At 40.9% G+C, this 14,683-nt stretch overlaps 1 protein-coding gene across 2 annotated transcripts in view; it reads left to right on the top strand.

Moving 5' to 3' along the window:
- The window catches only part of timm50 (translocase of inner mitochondrial membrane 50 homolog (S. cerevisiae)), a 165,535-nt gene that overhangs the window by 144,361 nt on the left and 6,491 nt on the right, over window positions 1–14,683 (top strand). For both annotated transcript variants that reach the window (XM_043681019.1, XM_043681020.1), the window contains 2 exons: window positions 6,122–6,278; window positions 14,322–14,428. In XM_043681019.1, coding sequence (XP_043536954.1) covers window positions 6,122–6,278; window positions 14,322–14,428 — 264 coding nt within the window. The remainder of the gene's footprint in view (window positions 1–6,121; window positions 6,279–14,321; window positions 14,429–14,683) is intronic.

Consider the following 14,683-nt stretch of genomic DNA (forward strand, 5'->3'; position numbering starts at 1 on the left):
GGTAAAGTTTTACAAGTTACTAGTCAGACCACACATGGAATACAGTGAACAGTTTTGAGCCCCTTCTCCAAGGAAAGACACACTGGTTTGGAGGCAGACCAGGGGAGGTTCATTAGGCTGATTCTGAGCATTAAAGGATTTTCGTAGGAGGAGAGGTTGAATATGGTGAGCTTGTGCTCATTGGAGTTTAGAAGAATGAGAGGCTTGACAGTGTAGATGTAAGCAATTGTTTTCCCTTGTGAGAGAGTCAAGGACAGCGGGCACTATCTGAAAAAGGGTTGTCTGTTTAAGAGGGAAATGGAGGAGTTTCTTTTCTGAGGATAGTGTATCTGTGAAAATCTTTACTGTGGAGGATGGATTATCAAGTGTATTCAAGGCCGAGATAAACAGATTTTTTAATCAGTAGGGGAGTTGAAGGGTATAGCAACAAGTCAGGGAAGTGGAGTTGAGAATTACAGTATCAAATAACGAGATTCAATAATGAGAGGTATGCTTTCAAGGTGAGAGGTGAAAAGTTTAAGGGGGATACACACGGCAAGTACTTCACACAGAGGGTGGTGGGTGTCTGGAACGTATTGTCAGCAGAGGTGGTAGAGGCAGGCACGGTAGATTCATTTAAGATGCGTCTGGACAGATGCATGAGTATATGGGGAGCAGATGGATACGGATAGTTAGGAATTGGGAGACAGGTTTAGACAGCAGATTTGGATCGGCCGAAAGGCCTGTTCCTGGACTGTAAATTTTCTTTGTTCTTTATAAATATGATCTCAATGATTGGAGGACCAGAGTCAATGAACCAAATAGCCTACTTCTGTCCCTACAACTTGTGCTGTTATGGTCCCTGACATAGCCAGCATTATTTGTCCTTGAACTGAGTGGATTGCTGAGCCATATTAAATGGCAGTTAAGAATCAACTGCAGTGCAGTGGTCTAGAGTCACATGCAGGCCAGATCAGGTCAGGAGAGCAGATTTCCTTCCCTCATGCACATTAGTGAACCAGATGGATTTTTATAACACTCATGATAGCTATCATGGTAAATTATCACTGTGATCTGATTATGACTTACAGTCCTGCCTATCCAAATACTTTTCACTGTCTTTATATTTAAGAATTTATTTACCTGTACTCTAAAAGTATTCAATGAATTTTTCTCTGCCACTTTTGGGGGAAGAAAGACTTCAAAAGACTCACGACTCTCAGAAAAGATTTCTCCTCTGTCTTAATTTAAATATAAATTCATTTTATGTCTCCTAGTCCTAGTGTCTCCACAAGAAGAAAAATCCATGTAGCATCAACCCTGTGAAGCCCCCTCGGGGTTTTGTATATTTCAATAAGATGATCTCTCGGACTCCCCCTGTTCAAACACTCCTCTTATGATAAACCATTCTCTTCTATCCTCCTTCATGCACCCCTGCCAAAACGCCAGGAAGCAGTGTATCTGAGAGGGAGATTCTGGAGGTTACTGCTGTCACATTCATTAAGAACATTGAAGGATAAGAACTCCAGAAGATAATTGAAAATTGCTGTGGTCCACTTTATTTCTGGGCAGTGATCTGCTTTCCCCTTCCCTTATCTTAAAACTTTGACTTTTTATTCGGGTACATGATTCAGTAGGTACTAGTTGCCTTCAAAATGGTCTTGTGCAAGCCTTTATAATAAGTCTTGGAAAATTATTCAACTGTATTGATCCTACCAACTTAGCCAGTTGCATTTAGTCATGCAGTCCATGTTTCGCAGGGAGCTGATCAAGAAGCATCAGAGGATAAAGAGAGTCGACATTTCAGGTTCTGACCTAAAATGTTGATTCTCCTCCTCTGATGCTGCTTGACCTGCTATGCTTTTTCCAGCTCCACTCTGACTCTCCAGTATCTGCAGTCCTACTATCCCCATGTTTAGAAGGGGACAGTCAGTTATATTTAAGTGCATGCATGTTGGCTGATATTTCCAGGTATACAGATGTAAATTTTAATACTTCCTTTGTACGGAGAGATCAGCTATTTCGCGTTAACCAGGCATCAAGCCCAGGAGCTTCCAAGCTTGTATTACTCGTAGTGTCTGAAAAGGTTGCTGTGAACTTGTAGGAAGCTTACACAATTTAACTGAGGTGAAATTAATTGAAGATAATTTCTATGAAATTAGTTCTTTTAGAAGTCCACAAAGCAAATTTTACTATCCTGTTTTTAAAAAAAGCAGACTTATTTCTAACAAGAGGACAGTAGTCATACTCTTTGTTTAAGGTGGTTTTATGGAGCAATTTATAAGGAAGCCAGATAGCTTGCAATGTTGTGTACGACTCATTTTCTTTTATGTTCTCAATTCCAAATTCCACCCATGGAGGTACCAACTTATGCTTGGGTGGTACTAAATTTTTCTTCTGGGCCTCACCTGAGTGGACATGCTTCATGCGTGAGGTTAATCATTGAGTGTTGTTACGACATGGGGCAAACCTTCCTTACTAATTTAAACTAGCAACATAGAAAAGATTCACCCCGTGCTGTAATTTTTAAAATTCGAGATGCAAAGAACTATCCCCAAAGTCACTATTTAAAGTTCAAAAGTTTAAGAACTTTATTCTTTAAGTCTAACAACTATTTACAACTCCTTTCTTTAACCTCCCTTTTACTTTCCCTTCTATAATACTGGTCCGATAAATCCCCAGATTAAGATTTACCAAAAATTCAAATTTCAAAACCAGCCAGCTGTCTACTCTTTTTGTATCTTTCTCTGTCTTCTTTTCTTAGGGTTTCTGTTTTACAGGTCATTGATAGACAAAGGTACCTTTTAAGAGAACTATTCTGCAGGCAGTCTGCATATGTTGGTGGTTTGGCAGTTCTCTTCCGACTGTTCAATTTTTTTTCGGTTTTATACCCCAAATGTTAATGTTGTCAAAATATTAAATGCAAACTTGATTGGAATTTGGTATTTTGGGGCATAATTTAAACTGATTGGCCGAATTTGAATTTGTTTTTGTCTCGTAGCAACCCGAGTACTGCTAGTTGCTGGACCAAATGTCACATTGTAAATTCTCCAGCACTCTGTGTGCTTGCTAAGTCCTTCACCCCTCTTAAAGGTACAGTACCCCTTACATCTTAAGTGTCAACAGTCTAACCTGTCCTTAATCCATTTCTGTCCACATGCATGCACTTTTCCATGACCATCCTGGGCCAGGAACAGGACATCCTTCCATAGCCTAGGATGGTAGGATACATTTCCTGTTGTGTCCTGACTTATTTCAGCTCAGCTCAGCTCAGCCAGCTCCTGAGATGGAGAAGGAAAACACTTCTAATCACTAATCCCGGCAGATACAATTGTGAGAATTACATTGAGCATCACTGTGATAAACCTGACAGCATCTCTTGAAGCTCATTGCTTTGGTTCAGTAAGAAGAACAGTCAGTTGGATGAGGTACCAAATGAACCGTCTTACATCAAAAGCCATTACTTTTGGACACAATGGGGAGAAAATTAAACCAAATATATAGCATGGTACGCTGCAGGAGCAGTATTGTAGTGTGACTCTGACCCGAAGTTATGTAATCTTAGAATGATGAAGCGTATTTGGCCTGTAATTACTGTGCCAACTATTTAATAGGGCTACTTAAATTAGTGCCACATCTACTGTTTACAATGTCTTGTAAAAGCTTTCTCCCTTCATGAGTTTATCTAATTAATGTTTGAAAGTTGCAATTGAATCTATTTCCATCACTTTTTCAGGTACAGTAGTTCTCTTACCAGTCATCTTAAATCTGAATCCTCTGATTATCAAACTCTTCTTTTCCTGAAACTGTTGATGATTTTGGCTTTACCTATCCAATCTTGAGTGTCTCTGCTCCAAGGAATACAGCCCCAGCTTTTCAACAGAACTGAGGTTCTACATCCTTGGTACCATTCCAGTAAATCTCACCTGTAACATCTGTTAAGGTCGTGCCAATTGTTCTTGATCACTCAATGGCTTGTTGCGTGATAATGGCTGTGAATGGCCTGGTGATCCTTCTGGATGTTGTCAGTAATTGTGGGTGTAGGTCAAGTTGAGTTGCCATTATAAGCGATTAATGAATTTTCAATCCTCAATTTGCAACCAAGAAGAATGAATGAGCATGAGCTTTATGGAAGTTACAGCATGCAGTAACCACCCCCAACCAAACCCAGCAGCTCAAACTCCCAAGACTATGTGTGGTACTCCCCAGACAATTTCTTCAAGACCTGTTAAGTGTAATGTGAAGAACTGTACAATTCTTTACTTTGAGATTGAAAATCATCTTTTTAATGATGAGTTGATGTTCAGATGGATTGAGTGCAATTCAACACAAATCACAAGGGGTGCAGCAAGCAATTTGGAAAGCCAATGGAATGTTGCTCTTTGTTACAGCAGGGTTGGAGTGCAGGAATAAACCAGTCTTCCTGCAGCTGACCACTTGTGTTTGGTTTTGACCTCTCCTCCTCTTTTAAGCTCCCCTTAGACAAGGTGCAATGCAGGTTCACTGGTTTGATTTTTGGGATGAGGGGATTGTCCTATGAAAAGAGATGGAGTAGAATGGGTCTAAACCTTCAAGCATTTAAGAGGAATGAGTGGCAATCTCATCTAAGATTGAGGTCTTGACAGGGTAGATGCTGAGAGTGTAAAATAGGTGGCATGATCTCTTTAAGATTGAAATGAGAGATTTCTTGTGACTCTTTCAAGCTCTCCATTTTTAAGGCTCAGTCCAGTACATTTTGGACTTGAAAAATTGGGCTGGAAAGTGCTTTTAAGGTTAGCAAATAGCCACTAGTTTATTGAAGAGCAGAGCAACTAGACGAACCAAATGGTTTGCCTATTTAGTGTTCATGATGACTATAAAGAGGTTAATAATGAGGAAGACAGATATTGTGCTATGGTTACAGTCAAGTGGAATTGGTTGGCTTGACCAAGGCAGGATCAGTGAATAGAAACTGGTTGCAGCGTTAAACAGAGTTGAACATGTCGATCGAATGCAGTGATACCTTTGTGCCTACAATCATGCTTGCTTAAATTAACTAACACCTACTCTGACCTGACATTAAGCCTTTTGTTTCTGCAGTATGTTAAGATCAGATCTGCACGTTTCTCATATCCAGGGTCATATATCAACAGATAACCTGGAGACCTTCACAAAATGAAAGCAGCTGTAGAGACCTGTTTGTTTCTTATTATACAAATGAAATGTTACTGTAGAAATCTGATATTTTCACACACTTTGAAGTTTCATCCTCATTGAACTTGATCATGGTTTTATATCTGCCTACAGAATGGAAATATGCTAACCTGCAAGACATAAAACTGCTTCTTTAATACACTGTTTATATGGACTGATTGTAGACTTAATTGCAATTAATTAGGATGTTCCACTGTGAAATGCTGACATATAAAAGCTTTATTAGTATTTCTTTGGTTAAACAATGACTGATCCACTTTGTTTGAGAACAGATGGATTTTCAATAACTAGATTGAAGAATCTGAGAATTCTATATGTGCAGATGGTAGCAACAGTCTATTTAATATTAATGTATTTTTATTAATAATATTCACCCAACTTTTGTTTTAGATTTTCTTTTCAGTTCTTTCCAGTTTTCTCCTATTTCTCATTACTAATTTCTCTCTCATTCTGTCGTCTCTTTCCCTGACTCTGTCAAGCATTAGATATCCTTTACCTCCCCTGTGAGCCGTGACCCTACCCAAAGTGACTATTCTCCCTCCCTCTGTCTACCCCCAACATCACCATCACTACTGCTGTCTCCCTACCCCATACCCCTCCCCATCACACAAATTTCTGGGGTGGATATTGCTGTCAAGTTAGCATCCAATTGCTAAGATCAGAATCAATCAAACATTGTCCCTGTTTCTATTTATGACTAGTTCAATGGTACTTTTCCACAGCTACCAACGGTAATTCAGATCCTCCTTCGCCCCAAATTAACATTATCCATCCGAGCATCTCAGCTCAGGCTGACATTGTCTTCACAGGCACATGCTAAGGTTCTCTGACCACGAAGATTGAGAATCAAATGTGAAACTTATTTGCTTGGTTTTACCACTGCCTTAGCTGAATCTTTGACTCCGGATTGCGTTGAATTTTCATAATTTCCTCCTTGTTCTTTATGTAGGACGTATCGTGTTTGAACAGGGATCCTTCCAAAGTTATTATTGTGGACTGTAAAAAAGAAGCTTTCAGCCTCCAGCCCTTCAATGGTATTGCACTAAAGAAATGGGATGGAAATTCTGATGACCGAACCCTGTATGAACTTGCAGCATTCCTGAAAAGTAAGCTCCCATCTGCCAGCTGGTTGGTAATGTGTTTTGTTCTGTGAATTTTTGAGAGTGAGCTTCCCTCGAAAGTGTTATGACACCAAGTCAAATTAGCTGATAGTTGCGTAATTTTTTTAAAGACTGAACTTAAGTCTCCTCCCCATCCCTCTCCCACACTGCTCTTCTCTCCCTCCCCCTCTGCCCCCCTCAACCTTCTGTAGTTGAACAAACACAACCTCTGCAAGTTTGCATAACAAATACTGCAACTGGTACCTTAACAGTGAATCATAGGAAAGCTGCAAGGAGGCATATGTGCCCAGGACCTTTGGGTCAATTATGACAATCTGGTTATTTGGCCTTTGTGTTTTATTAATGTATTTTTTTCCTCCTCTTTTCACTATTGATGTAGATTAACTCATTCACCACGCACTGCCATTGTGATGCCACTTGCAATAGATCACATTGCTGCAAGCAGCTGCAGTGATGCCATCTGGCATCTTTTTAGGACCAAGGTCCACGGTGGGAACAATGCCAAATGGCTTCTTTAGTTATGAACGAGTTAAATATTTGTTGTGCCTTTGAATGAACTCGAGTAAGAAGGTCACAAAGGCTAAAGGGAAGCTGTGACACTGAAGGTTTGAAGAGGATCCGGTGTGTTTAAAATTGCATTGTGTTGAGCTAAATTTTGTCCCATTCTCATTAGCATTAAATTTAACACCAAGGAACCTAAGCTAGAGACTTTTCTGCTGCTTTCTATCAGACTGTTTCTCCACTGGGATGAGTAACATCAGAAGAAACCCTGTAATGTCAATTACCCGGTGACCATTGTGTGTGAAAAGCCCAGTACACGTCGTCTTTCGTAAGATGCTTCTCACAGGATGTGTTCTAACTAAATAGGTACTGCTTCAGTATTTAACTACTGTCTAGAGGGTGCCTGTGAGCAGGCTGACCTCTTCAACTCAGAATATGAGCAGCAATGTGCTTTCTATTTCACTGACATGATTGGGTCTTTACTGACATCAGGCCCCAGGCTGATGGGTAAAGCCACAATTCACAACTATTTTTTGAAGTTGTGTTTGCTGTATCTGTGCAAGCACCCTTCCGCTGCTTGTATCTATTTCATGATAGGTAGAGAGTACAATTGCTGTAACATGGGAAAAAAAAATTATTCATTGAAAGAAAGTCATTTAAGGTACAGGAGGGGTTAAAGTAATGCACTTGAGAAGTAGAGGGATGTATTTTCACTTGCTTGAAAGTTCCATGACTTTAATGGGATTGAGAAACTGAATAGAAACCAAACCTCATGAAGATTGGGAGGGTTTGAGAATTTAAAGCCAAGTCACTTGCTGGAATATGTAATATGTAGGCATTCTCCACAGTGAGTCACTGAAGCAAAAGAGGTCACCTGGCTAAAGTGTCTTCCCTAACCTGGGAGCATTTCCCCCACCTCAACCAAGTAAGAGTGGGAAAGAAAGGAGTTCATGATTGAGTGTCTCTGTTCAAATATGTGACAGCAAAGATTGAAATAAATTACTTTTTTGTGGGGAGCTAGTATGAGCTGCTGTGCATACCTCTTGGTGATAAACTTAAAAGCATAATGGGCTGAGCTCTGGGAAGAAGTGCATGAACCTCGAACTTCCCCACAATGTGGCTTACTGCATCAGGTGGAATGAATTCCCACTGAAACATTTTCCTAAAGTCGTCATTCTTGTAGAGTTGGAAATGTCACCGTAATTTTATTTAATTATTGGGAGAGTAATCTCAAGTAATCTCAAGTTCCATACTCTGTCTCAGTGGCCTCATCAATGTGACTTGGGGAGTGTGCTTCAGACTGTTGAACATGCCTGATCTTGATGCAGCTCTCAGAAGCTAAATATGTTTCATGTTGTTTTAGAATTCAGAATTTGGAGCTATTAGTTTATAAATTATATACTTTGGCGAAGGGTATTCAACTTAAAACCGTGCTAATAGCTCCCTTCAATAAAGGAAGAAGTGGGTATGTGCAGCACCTTTCACGAACTCAGACTATTCAAAGTACTTTCCAGTCAATGAATAGCATTTGAGGTGCACATACTGTTATTATACAAGCTAGAAGTGCAGGGGAAGAAAAAGACTGGGAGAGTTTGAATGATAGGAGACTGTATTGTAAAGAGAACTGACAGGGTTCTGTGGCAGCAAATGAGACTCTTGAATGGAATGACCCTGGTGACAGGGTCAGGGATGTCTCAGATCAGCTGCAGGGCATTCTGACAGGGGACAGCCAGCAGTCATGTTGCATGTCAATAGCAATGACATAGGTCTAAAAAAAGTGGAGTCATGCAAGAGGAATTTTAGAGAGTAGTAGATTAAAGAGGAAGGCTACTAATCTCTGGATTTCTTCCAGTGCCACATGCTCCCGAGTATAGGAATAGTAAAATTGGATGCACATGTTTCTGAAGAGGTGGTGTAAGAGGGAGGGTTTTAGATTTTTTGAACCATTGAGACATCATTTGGGGTCAGTGGGATCTAAAAGAGCTGGACAGGTTGCATCTGATATTCAATATCCTTGTTCGGAGGCTTGCTCGTGCCATTGGGGAGGTTTTAATCAAATTTGGCAAGGAATGGGGCACAGTAGATGTAAAGTCAGGAGCAAGGCCCAATCAGATATAGAAGGACTGTTAGCACAGTCCAATGTGCAGAGAAGACATGGGAGGTGCAGAAAGCTAAATTGTATCTATTTTAATGCAAGGAGCTTGACTGGTAAAGTGGATGAATTTAGTCTGTTAATCAGCAAATGGGAATGTGATATTGTAACAAGCACCACATGATGGTTGAAGAAAGGACAGGACTGCCACCTCAACATTCCAGCGTATAAAAGTTTTCGGTGCAATAGGAATGGATTGAGGGAGGTGGGAGCATTCCATTATTGATAAAGGAAACCATGCTTTTGTGATTGGAAGTTTGTGACCAGCATTGTACCATAGAGATCCGCGCTTGGATCTTTGCAGTTTGATGTGTATGTTAATGACTTGGATGTGAATGTAGAAGCTATAATTAATAAGTTAGCAGATGACGTGAAAATTGGCTGTGTTGTTGATAGGAGGATGGTCTTGGGCTACAGAGTGATATTGATCAGCTGGTAAATTGGGCAGACCAATGGCAGATGGAATTTAATCTGGTGAGTGATGCATTTTGGGAGGCCTAATAGGTGAAGGATATACACAATAAATGGTAGGCCCCTAGTGAGTTCTGAGGAACAAAGGGCTCTTGTAAAAGTTCATAGATCCCTAAAGTTGTCAGCACAAGTAGACACTGGTGAAGAAGGGACATAGGATGCTTGTGTTCATTAGCCAAGGCATAGCATATAGAAGCAAGGAAGTCTTGTTATAACTTTATAAAACATTGGTTAGGCCATAGATGGAATACTGAATTCAGTTCTGGTTGCCACACTACCAGAAGGACATAATTGCATTGGAATGGGTGCAGAGGAGATTCACCAGGATGTTGCCTGGGATGAAAAGACTCCATTTTTGGGATAGGCTTGGGTTTGTTTTTCTTGAAGTGAGGACTGATATGATTGAGATATACAAAATTATCAGAGCGAGAGTGGATTGTGAGAATCTTGTCCTCATGGTAGCTGTATCTCAGACCAACGGGTTTAAAATTATATAGACGTACGGTACAGAAGGAGGCTACTTGACCCATCATGTCTGTACCAGCCCCTGAGAGAATACCCAACTCATTCCACTCTCCAACTCTATCTTTGTAGCCCTCTAAATTCATCACTTTCAAATATATATCCAGCTCTCTTTTGAAACCTCTTAGCAAATCAGTTTCCACCACTCTCCCAGGCAGCGTATTCCAAATCCTAACATCTCTCCGAGTAAGGATGTTTCTCCTCATCTCACTCCGAGCTCTCTCGCTGGCAGTCCTGAAGTTGTGGAACCCTAGTTACCAATGCAAGTTCAGTGCGAAAAGAAAAAGGATGCTGGAGGCAGGTACTCTCACAACATTTAAGAAGCATCTAGATAAGTACTTAAAATGCCAGAGCATAGTAGGAAGATGGGATTAGTGTAATTTCTTAGTCACCATAGACATAGTAGACCGAAAGGCCTGTTCAATTCTGTATGCCTCTGACATTTAATGTCTGGCACATGAATGCAGGATGATTATTTAACTGAAATACTTTACACATCAAGATGCTGTTTTAAAAGGATTTTCTTTTAAGTCTTTAGTAGATTACAGTTTTGATTGGCATTGGATAAGTGATTCATTTCTTTAAAATTTCATGCAGGAAATGTGCATTATTGATGGGGGAATCTCCTTTCAGTTAGATTAAATTGGTACCTGGTGTCTGTGGAACAGATTGCCACGATAGTAGACACAATAGTGATCCCAGTAACCTGCATGATAAAATATGCATATTTTGTGGTATTTTGAAATCATGGACAGTGGCAAATTATGGTGAACAACACAGTCTTGCATGCACTGAGTCCTTTTGCAACTTAAAACACATGACACCTAGATGAGGGCAAGGCAGAAACAGGTTTTTGATGAAAATAGTTTCTGTTGAATGAAGACCTCTTTACCCCAAATCTGTCTTAACAGAGAATTGCCTTATCTGTGAAATTAAATACTCATATGGCACTATGTTCTTGTCAGTGCTGGCAAGAAGGAGCTGTACCGCAGGCCATGAGGGATGCCAAAATCATTGCCCTCTACAAGAACAAGGATGAGAGAAGTGACTACAGCAACTACAGAGGCATCTTCTCCTCAACACTGTCACCAAAGTCTTTGCTCGGGTCATCTTGACTTGCGTGTAGAAACTGGCAGAATGTGCATACCCAGAATCACCGTGCGGCTTCCGAGCTAAAAGATCAGCAGTAGATATGATCTTCTCTCTTCACCAACTGCAGGAGAAGTGACAACTGACAACCTCTCCTTGGACACAGAGATCCACAAGAGGATTGGGAAAGCAGCCTCAGCTCTTGCCAGGATATGTCCAGGATACAATGGATATTCCTCAAGTGGAAGGTGTTCAGTCTTGTCTCCTGTCTGGCATATGTAGTCCACACTTCAGTGCTGTTCAACAGTGTGCTTATGACACAGGCATTGTAACCTGACATTTTTGCCTTCACCGTCAGTTTGGGATTTGTCCATATTAGAGTCTTGAGGCGTCCCCAGCTGCACTACACGGGCGTCTGCATGAGGGACATGAAGGCACTTGATATCATTACAGAGTCCTGGGAAAGGCTTCCAGCTGACCGCACACGATGGAGAAGCACCCTGAGCCAACACCTCAAAACAGAGGAAATTAAGCTGATGAGTGCTGCAGCAGACAAGTGAGCACGAAGGAAGGAGTTCTAGCAGATCAATGACCACATACAGATGTGACTTCTGCGACCAGGACTGTCACTCCAGTATTAGTTTCTTCAGTCATAAGTGACTTTACCTCAGGGAAACAGAAAGCTAGAACAACAAGGATGCAACCCATGGCCAACCATGACCGAAAGAGGCCTCACTCATTCACAGTTTCTGTTGAATGAAGATGTCTTTACCCAAAATTTTTTTGAACAGAGAAGTTGTCTTATCTGTGAGATTAAATGCTCGTATGCCTCTATGTTCAGGATCAAGGGATTTCTCTCTGTCTGGACGCTAGGTAACAAACTCCTTTGACCTTGAAGTCTGTTCTGTTGTTTCTTTCAAAAGTCCATTGCTTCCTTTTGAACTGAGTTCACCAGCCTCTTGAGTAAAGTGGATGCAGGTAACAAGCAAGGGCTGTCATTTCCTGCCCAGTAGCATGCTAATTCATTCATTCCTGTCTTACCCGACCCTGCTGCAATCATCGTTCCCTCCAATATTAAATCCTCTCATTTTGAGGAGCTTTGTCTCTGGGGAAAGTCAGAGGAGATTTTGTCTCACACCTAATTTTCTGTTGCCTTAGAGTGGACAAGCCCATAAATCTGCCATCCTACAGCATCACTGCTGAACCAAAATATCTGCACTTTGATCCCAATACTCAAGTGATATGTATGTTTTGTCACCTAATTTGTCTGGATCCATTCCAAGACTTGCCAAAACAGAACTGAGAAACTTAGACCATTACTGAAAGTCCACTTTGCCCGAAGTGAAAGCACTTTACAATGAAACATGAGTTCAGATTGCAAGGCTGTTATGTAAGATATGTTCTGTCGCGAGTGCAACAGGGTGTCTAAGCATTCTTGCAAGGTATTTTAACTGATTATAACCTTGGCACTTTATTCACGATTATTTGTTTGTTATTGCAGTGTTTACAATAATCATTTTGAAAATAGGGGCACCCAAATAAAAGAGAATCTCGTGCCAGTACTGAAGGTGTCTGTAATAGAGATTTCGCTATATTTTGAAAAGAGAAATGTTATCAAGTCATTGATCTCTTTTGCTGTTTGTTAGCTGCGTTGTTTGCCTACTCAACAACAGTGGCTACAGTTCAGAAGTAACTATTGATTGCAGCAGGATATATTCAGAACAAAGGCACTTTGCACTTTACAGATGCAAGTTTTATTCTTTCATTTCTCTGCCCTGCTCCCTTGACAGCTGGACACGTTCCAGCTAGGTAATTCCACATTTTTATTTTGACAAATGCAGGTTTGAAAGTGGCTTGACTTTGCTGGTGTTCTGTGGAGAAGCTGCCCCAGTATCTATCTCTTGCAAGGGATCACTTTACTTCCTCCAAGTGTTTAATCAGCTAACTCCGCACCAGGCCAGAGAGCAAACCAAAAGCCACTTTTACACTCACCCCAGCCAACAATAATTCCTCTTCATAAGTTCATAAGACATAGGGGAAGAATTAGGTTATTCGGCTCATCGAAGCTAGAGAATGTGGTGCTGGAAAAGTGCAGCAGGTCAGGCAGCATCCGAGGAGCAGGATAATCGACGTTTCGGACATAAGCCCTTCATCAGGAATAACTTTCGCCTATTCGGTTCATCGAGTCTGCTCCCCCATTTGGTCATAGTTGATATGCTCCTGACCCCCATTTTCTTGTCTCCTCCCCATTACCAATTAAAAATCTGTCTAACTCCTCCTTAAAGCTGGGACAGTGAGTAAATTTAGGGTAGCAACTTCCACAGATTTACAACCCTTTGGGAGAAGTAGTTTCTCATCAACTCTTTTAAATTTGCTACCCCTTCTCCTAAGACTATGATTCCTAGTCCGAGAATGCCCCACAAGAGGAAGCATCCGTTTCGTGTTTATTTTATCTGCACCTTTATCATCTTGAATACCTCAATTTGATCTCCCCTCATTCTTCTAAATTCCAGAGAGTGTAAGCCTAAACTGTTCAATCTCTCTCCATACGACAAGCCCCTCACCTTCTGAATACAATGAACTCGCTCAAATATGGAGCCATTGAGTCTTTCACACCTTGACCGTGTAGGCATTCTTCATGCATACACTTGGAACCATGCATGACCTTGGAAACTTGGAGACCTAGGAGAATGAGCTTGGAGACTGTTTTGCCTGGAGCATCGGAGGGTGAGGGGTGACCTTATAGAGACTTTTAAAATCATGAGGGGCATGAATCAGATAAATAGACAAAGTCTTTATGGGCCGGGTGCTAGCAAGTGAGACTATATTAGGTTGGGATACCTGGTCGGCATGGACTAGTTGGGCCAACTGGTCTGTTTCCATGCTGTATATCTCAATGACTATATGACTATATCACAGCCTAGTTTGATCTAACCTCATCTGAAGTTCATACAGGAAGGATCATTAGATTGGAAGCAATTGATTTTTTCCTCCTCAAACTGAGACCCATTGTACTTGACCTATTACCGTCCCAGCTCAGACTCGGAACATAGGTCTCAGTTTACCAAAGTCCCTTTTTGAACTAACATCCAAAACCCTGCATACTTACACACTGAACTATTCAGACAACCTCTTTGGACCTATATTTTTCTATCGGTGCTGCAGTGAAACATTCTAGCTCTGTGTTGGATTTCAACCTTTTATTCTCCGGTTACTGTGATCTTTTGTTTATTTGAGTGGTCGTATGAAGAATGCACTAGCCCTACTTCACTTTCTCTTGTATTGCATTGCAGCAATTGCAATGAATGGAGTTGAAGATATCAGAACTGTCCTGGAGAACTATGCTCTCGAAGATGATCCAATTGAAGCATTTAAGAAGAGACAAGAACTGTTAGCACAGGTGAGAGTTCATCTCTGTTGAGATGTAGATTTATCACAGTGCTATTTTGTCAGTGTTTTTCTATCTGGTGACTTGGTACTTAGCCTGCCATGATTAGTAAGTTGTCTCTTTCCACTAAGAAAGCAGTCTTATGGGGCTATGGTGACATTATTTATAAATCATTTGTATCCAAGTCACTTGTTTGGGAGTCCATTTCTGGTCTCTTTCCATTTTGGAGTTTAGAGAGCCATCACTGTTCACAGTAAGTCCGATGAC

This window comes from Chiloscyllium plagiosum, chromosome 41, assembly GCF_004010195.1.
Source record: "Chiloscyllium plagiosum isolate BGI_BamShark_2017 chromosome 41, ASM401019v2, whole genome shotgun sequence".
Lineage (NCBI taxonomy): Eukaryota > Metazoa > Chordata > Chondrichthyes > Orectolobiformes > Hemiscylliidae > Chiloscyllium > Chiloscyllium plagiosum.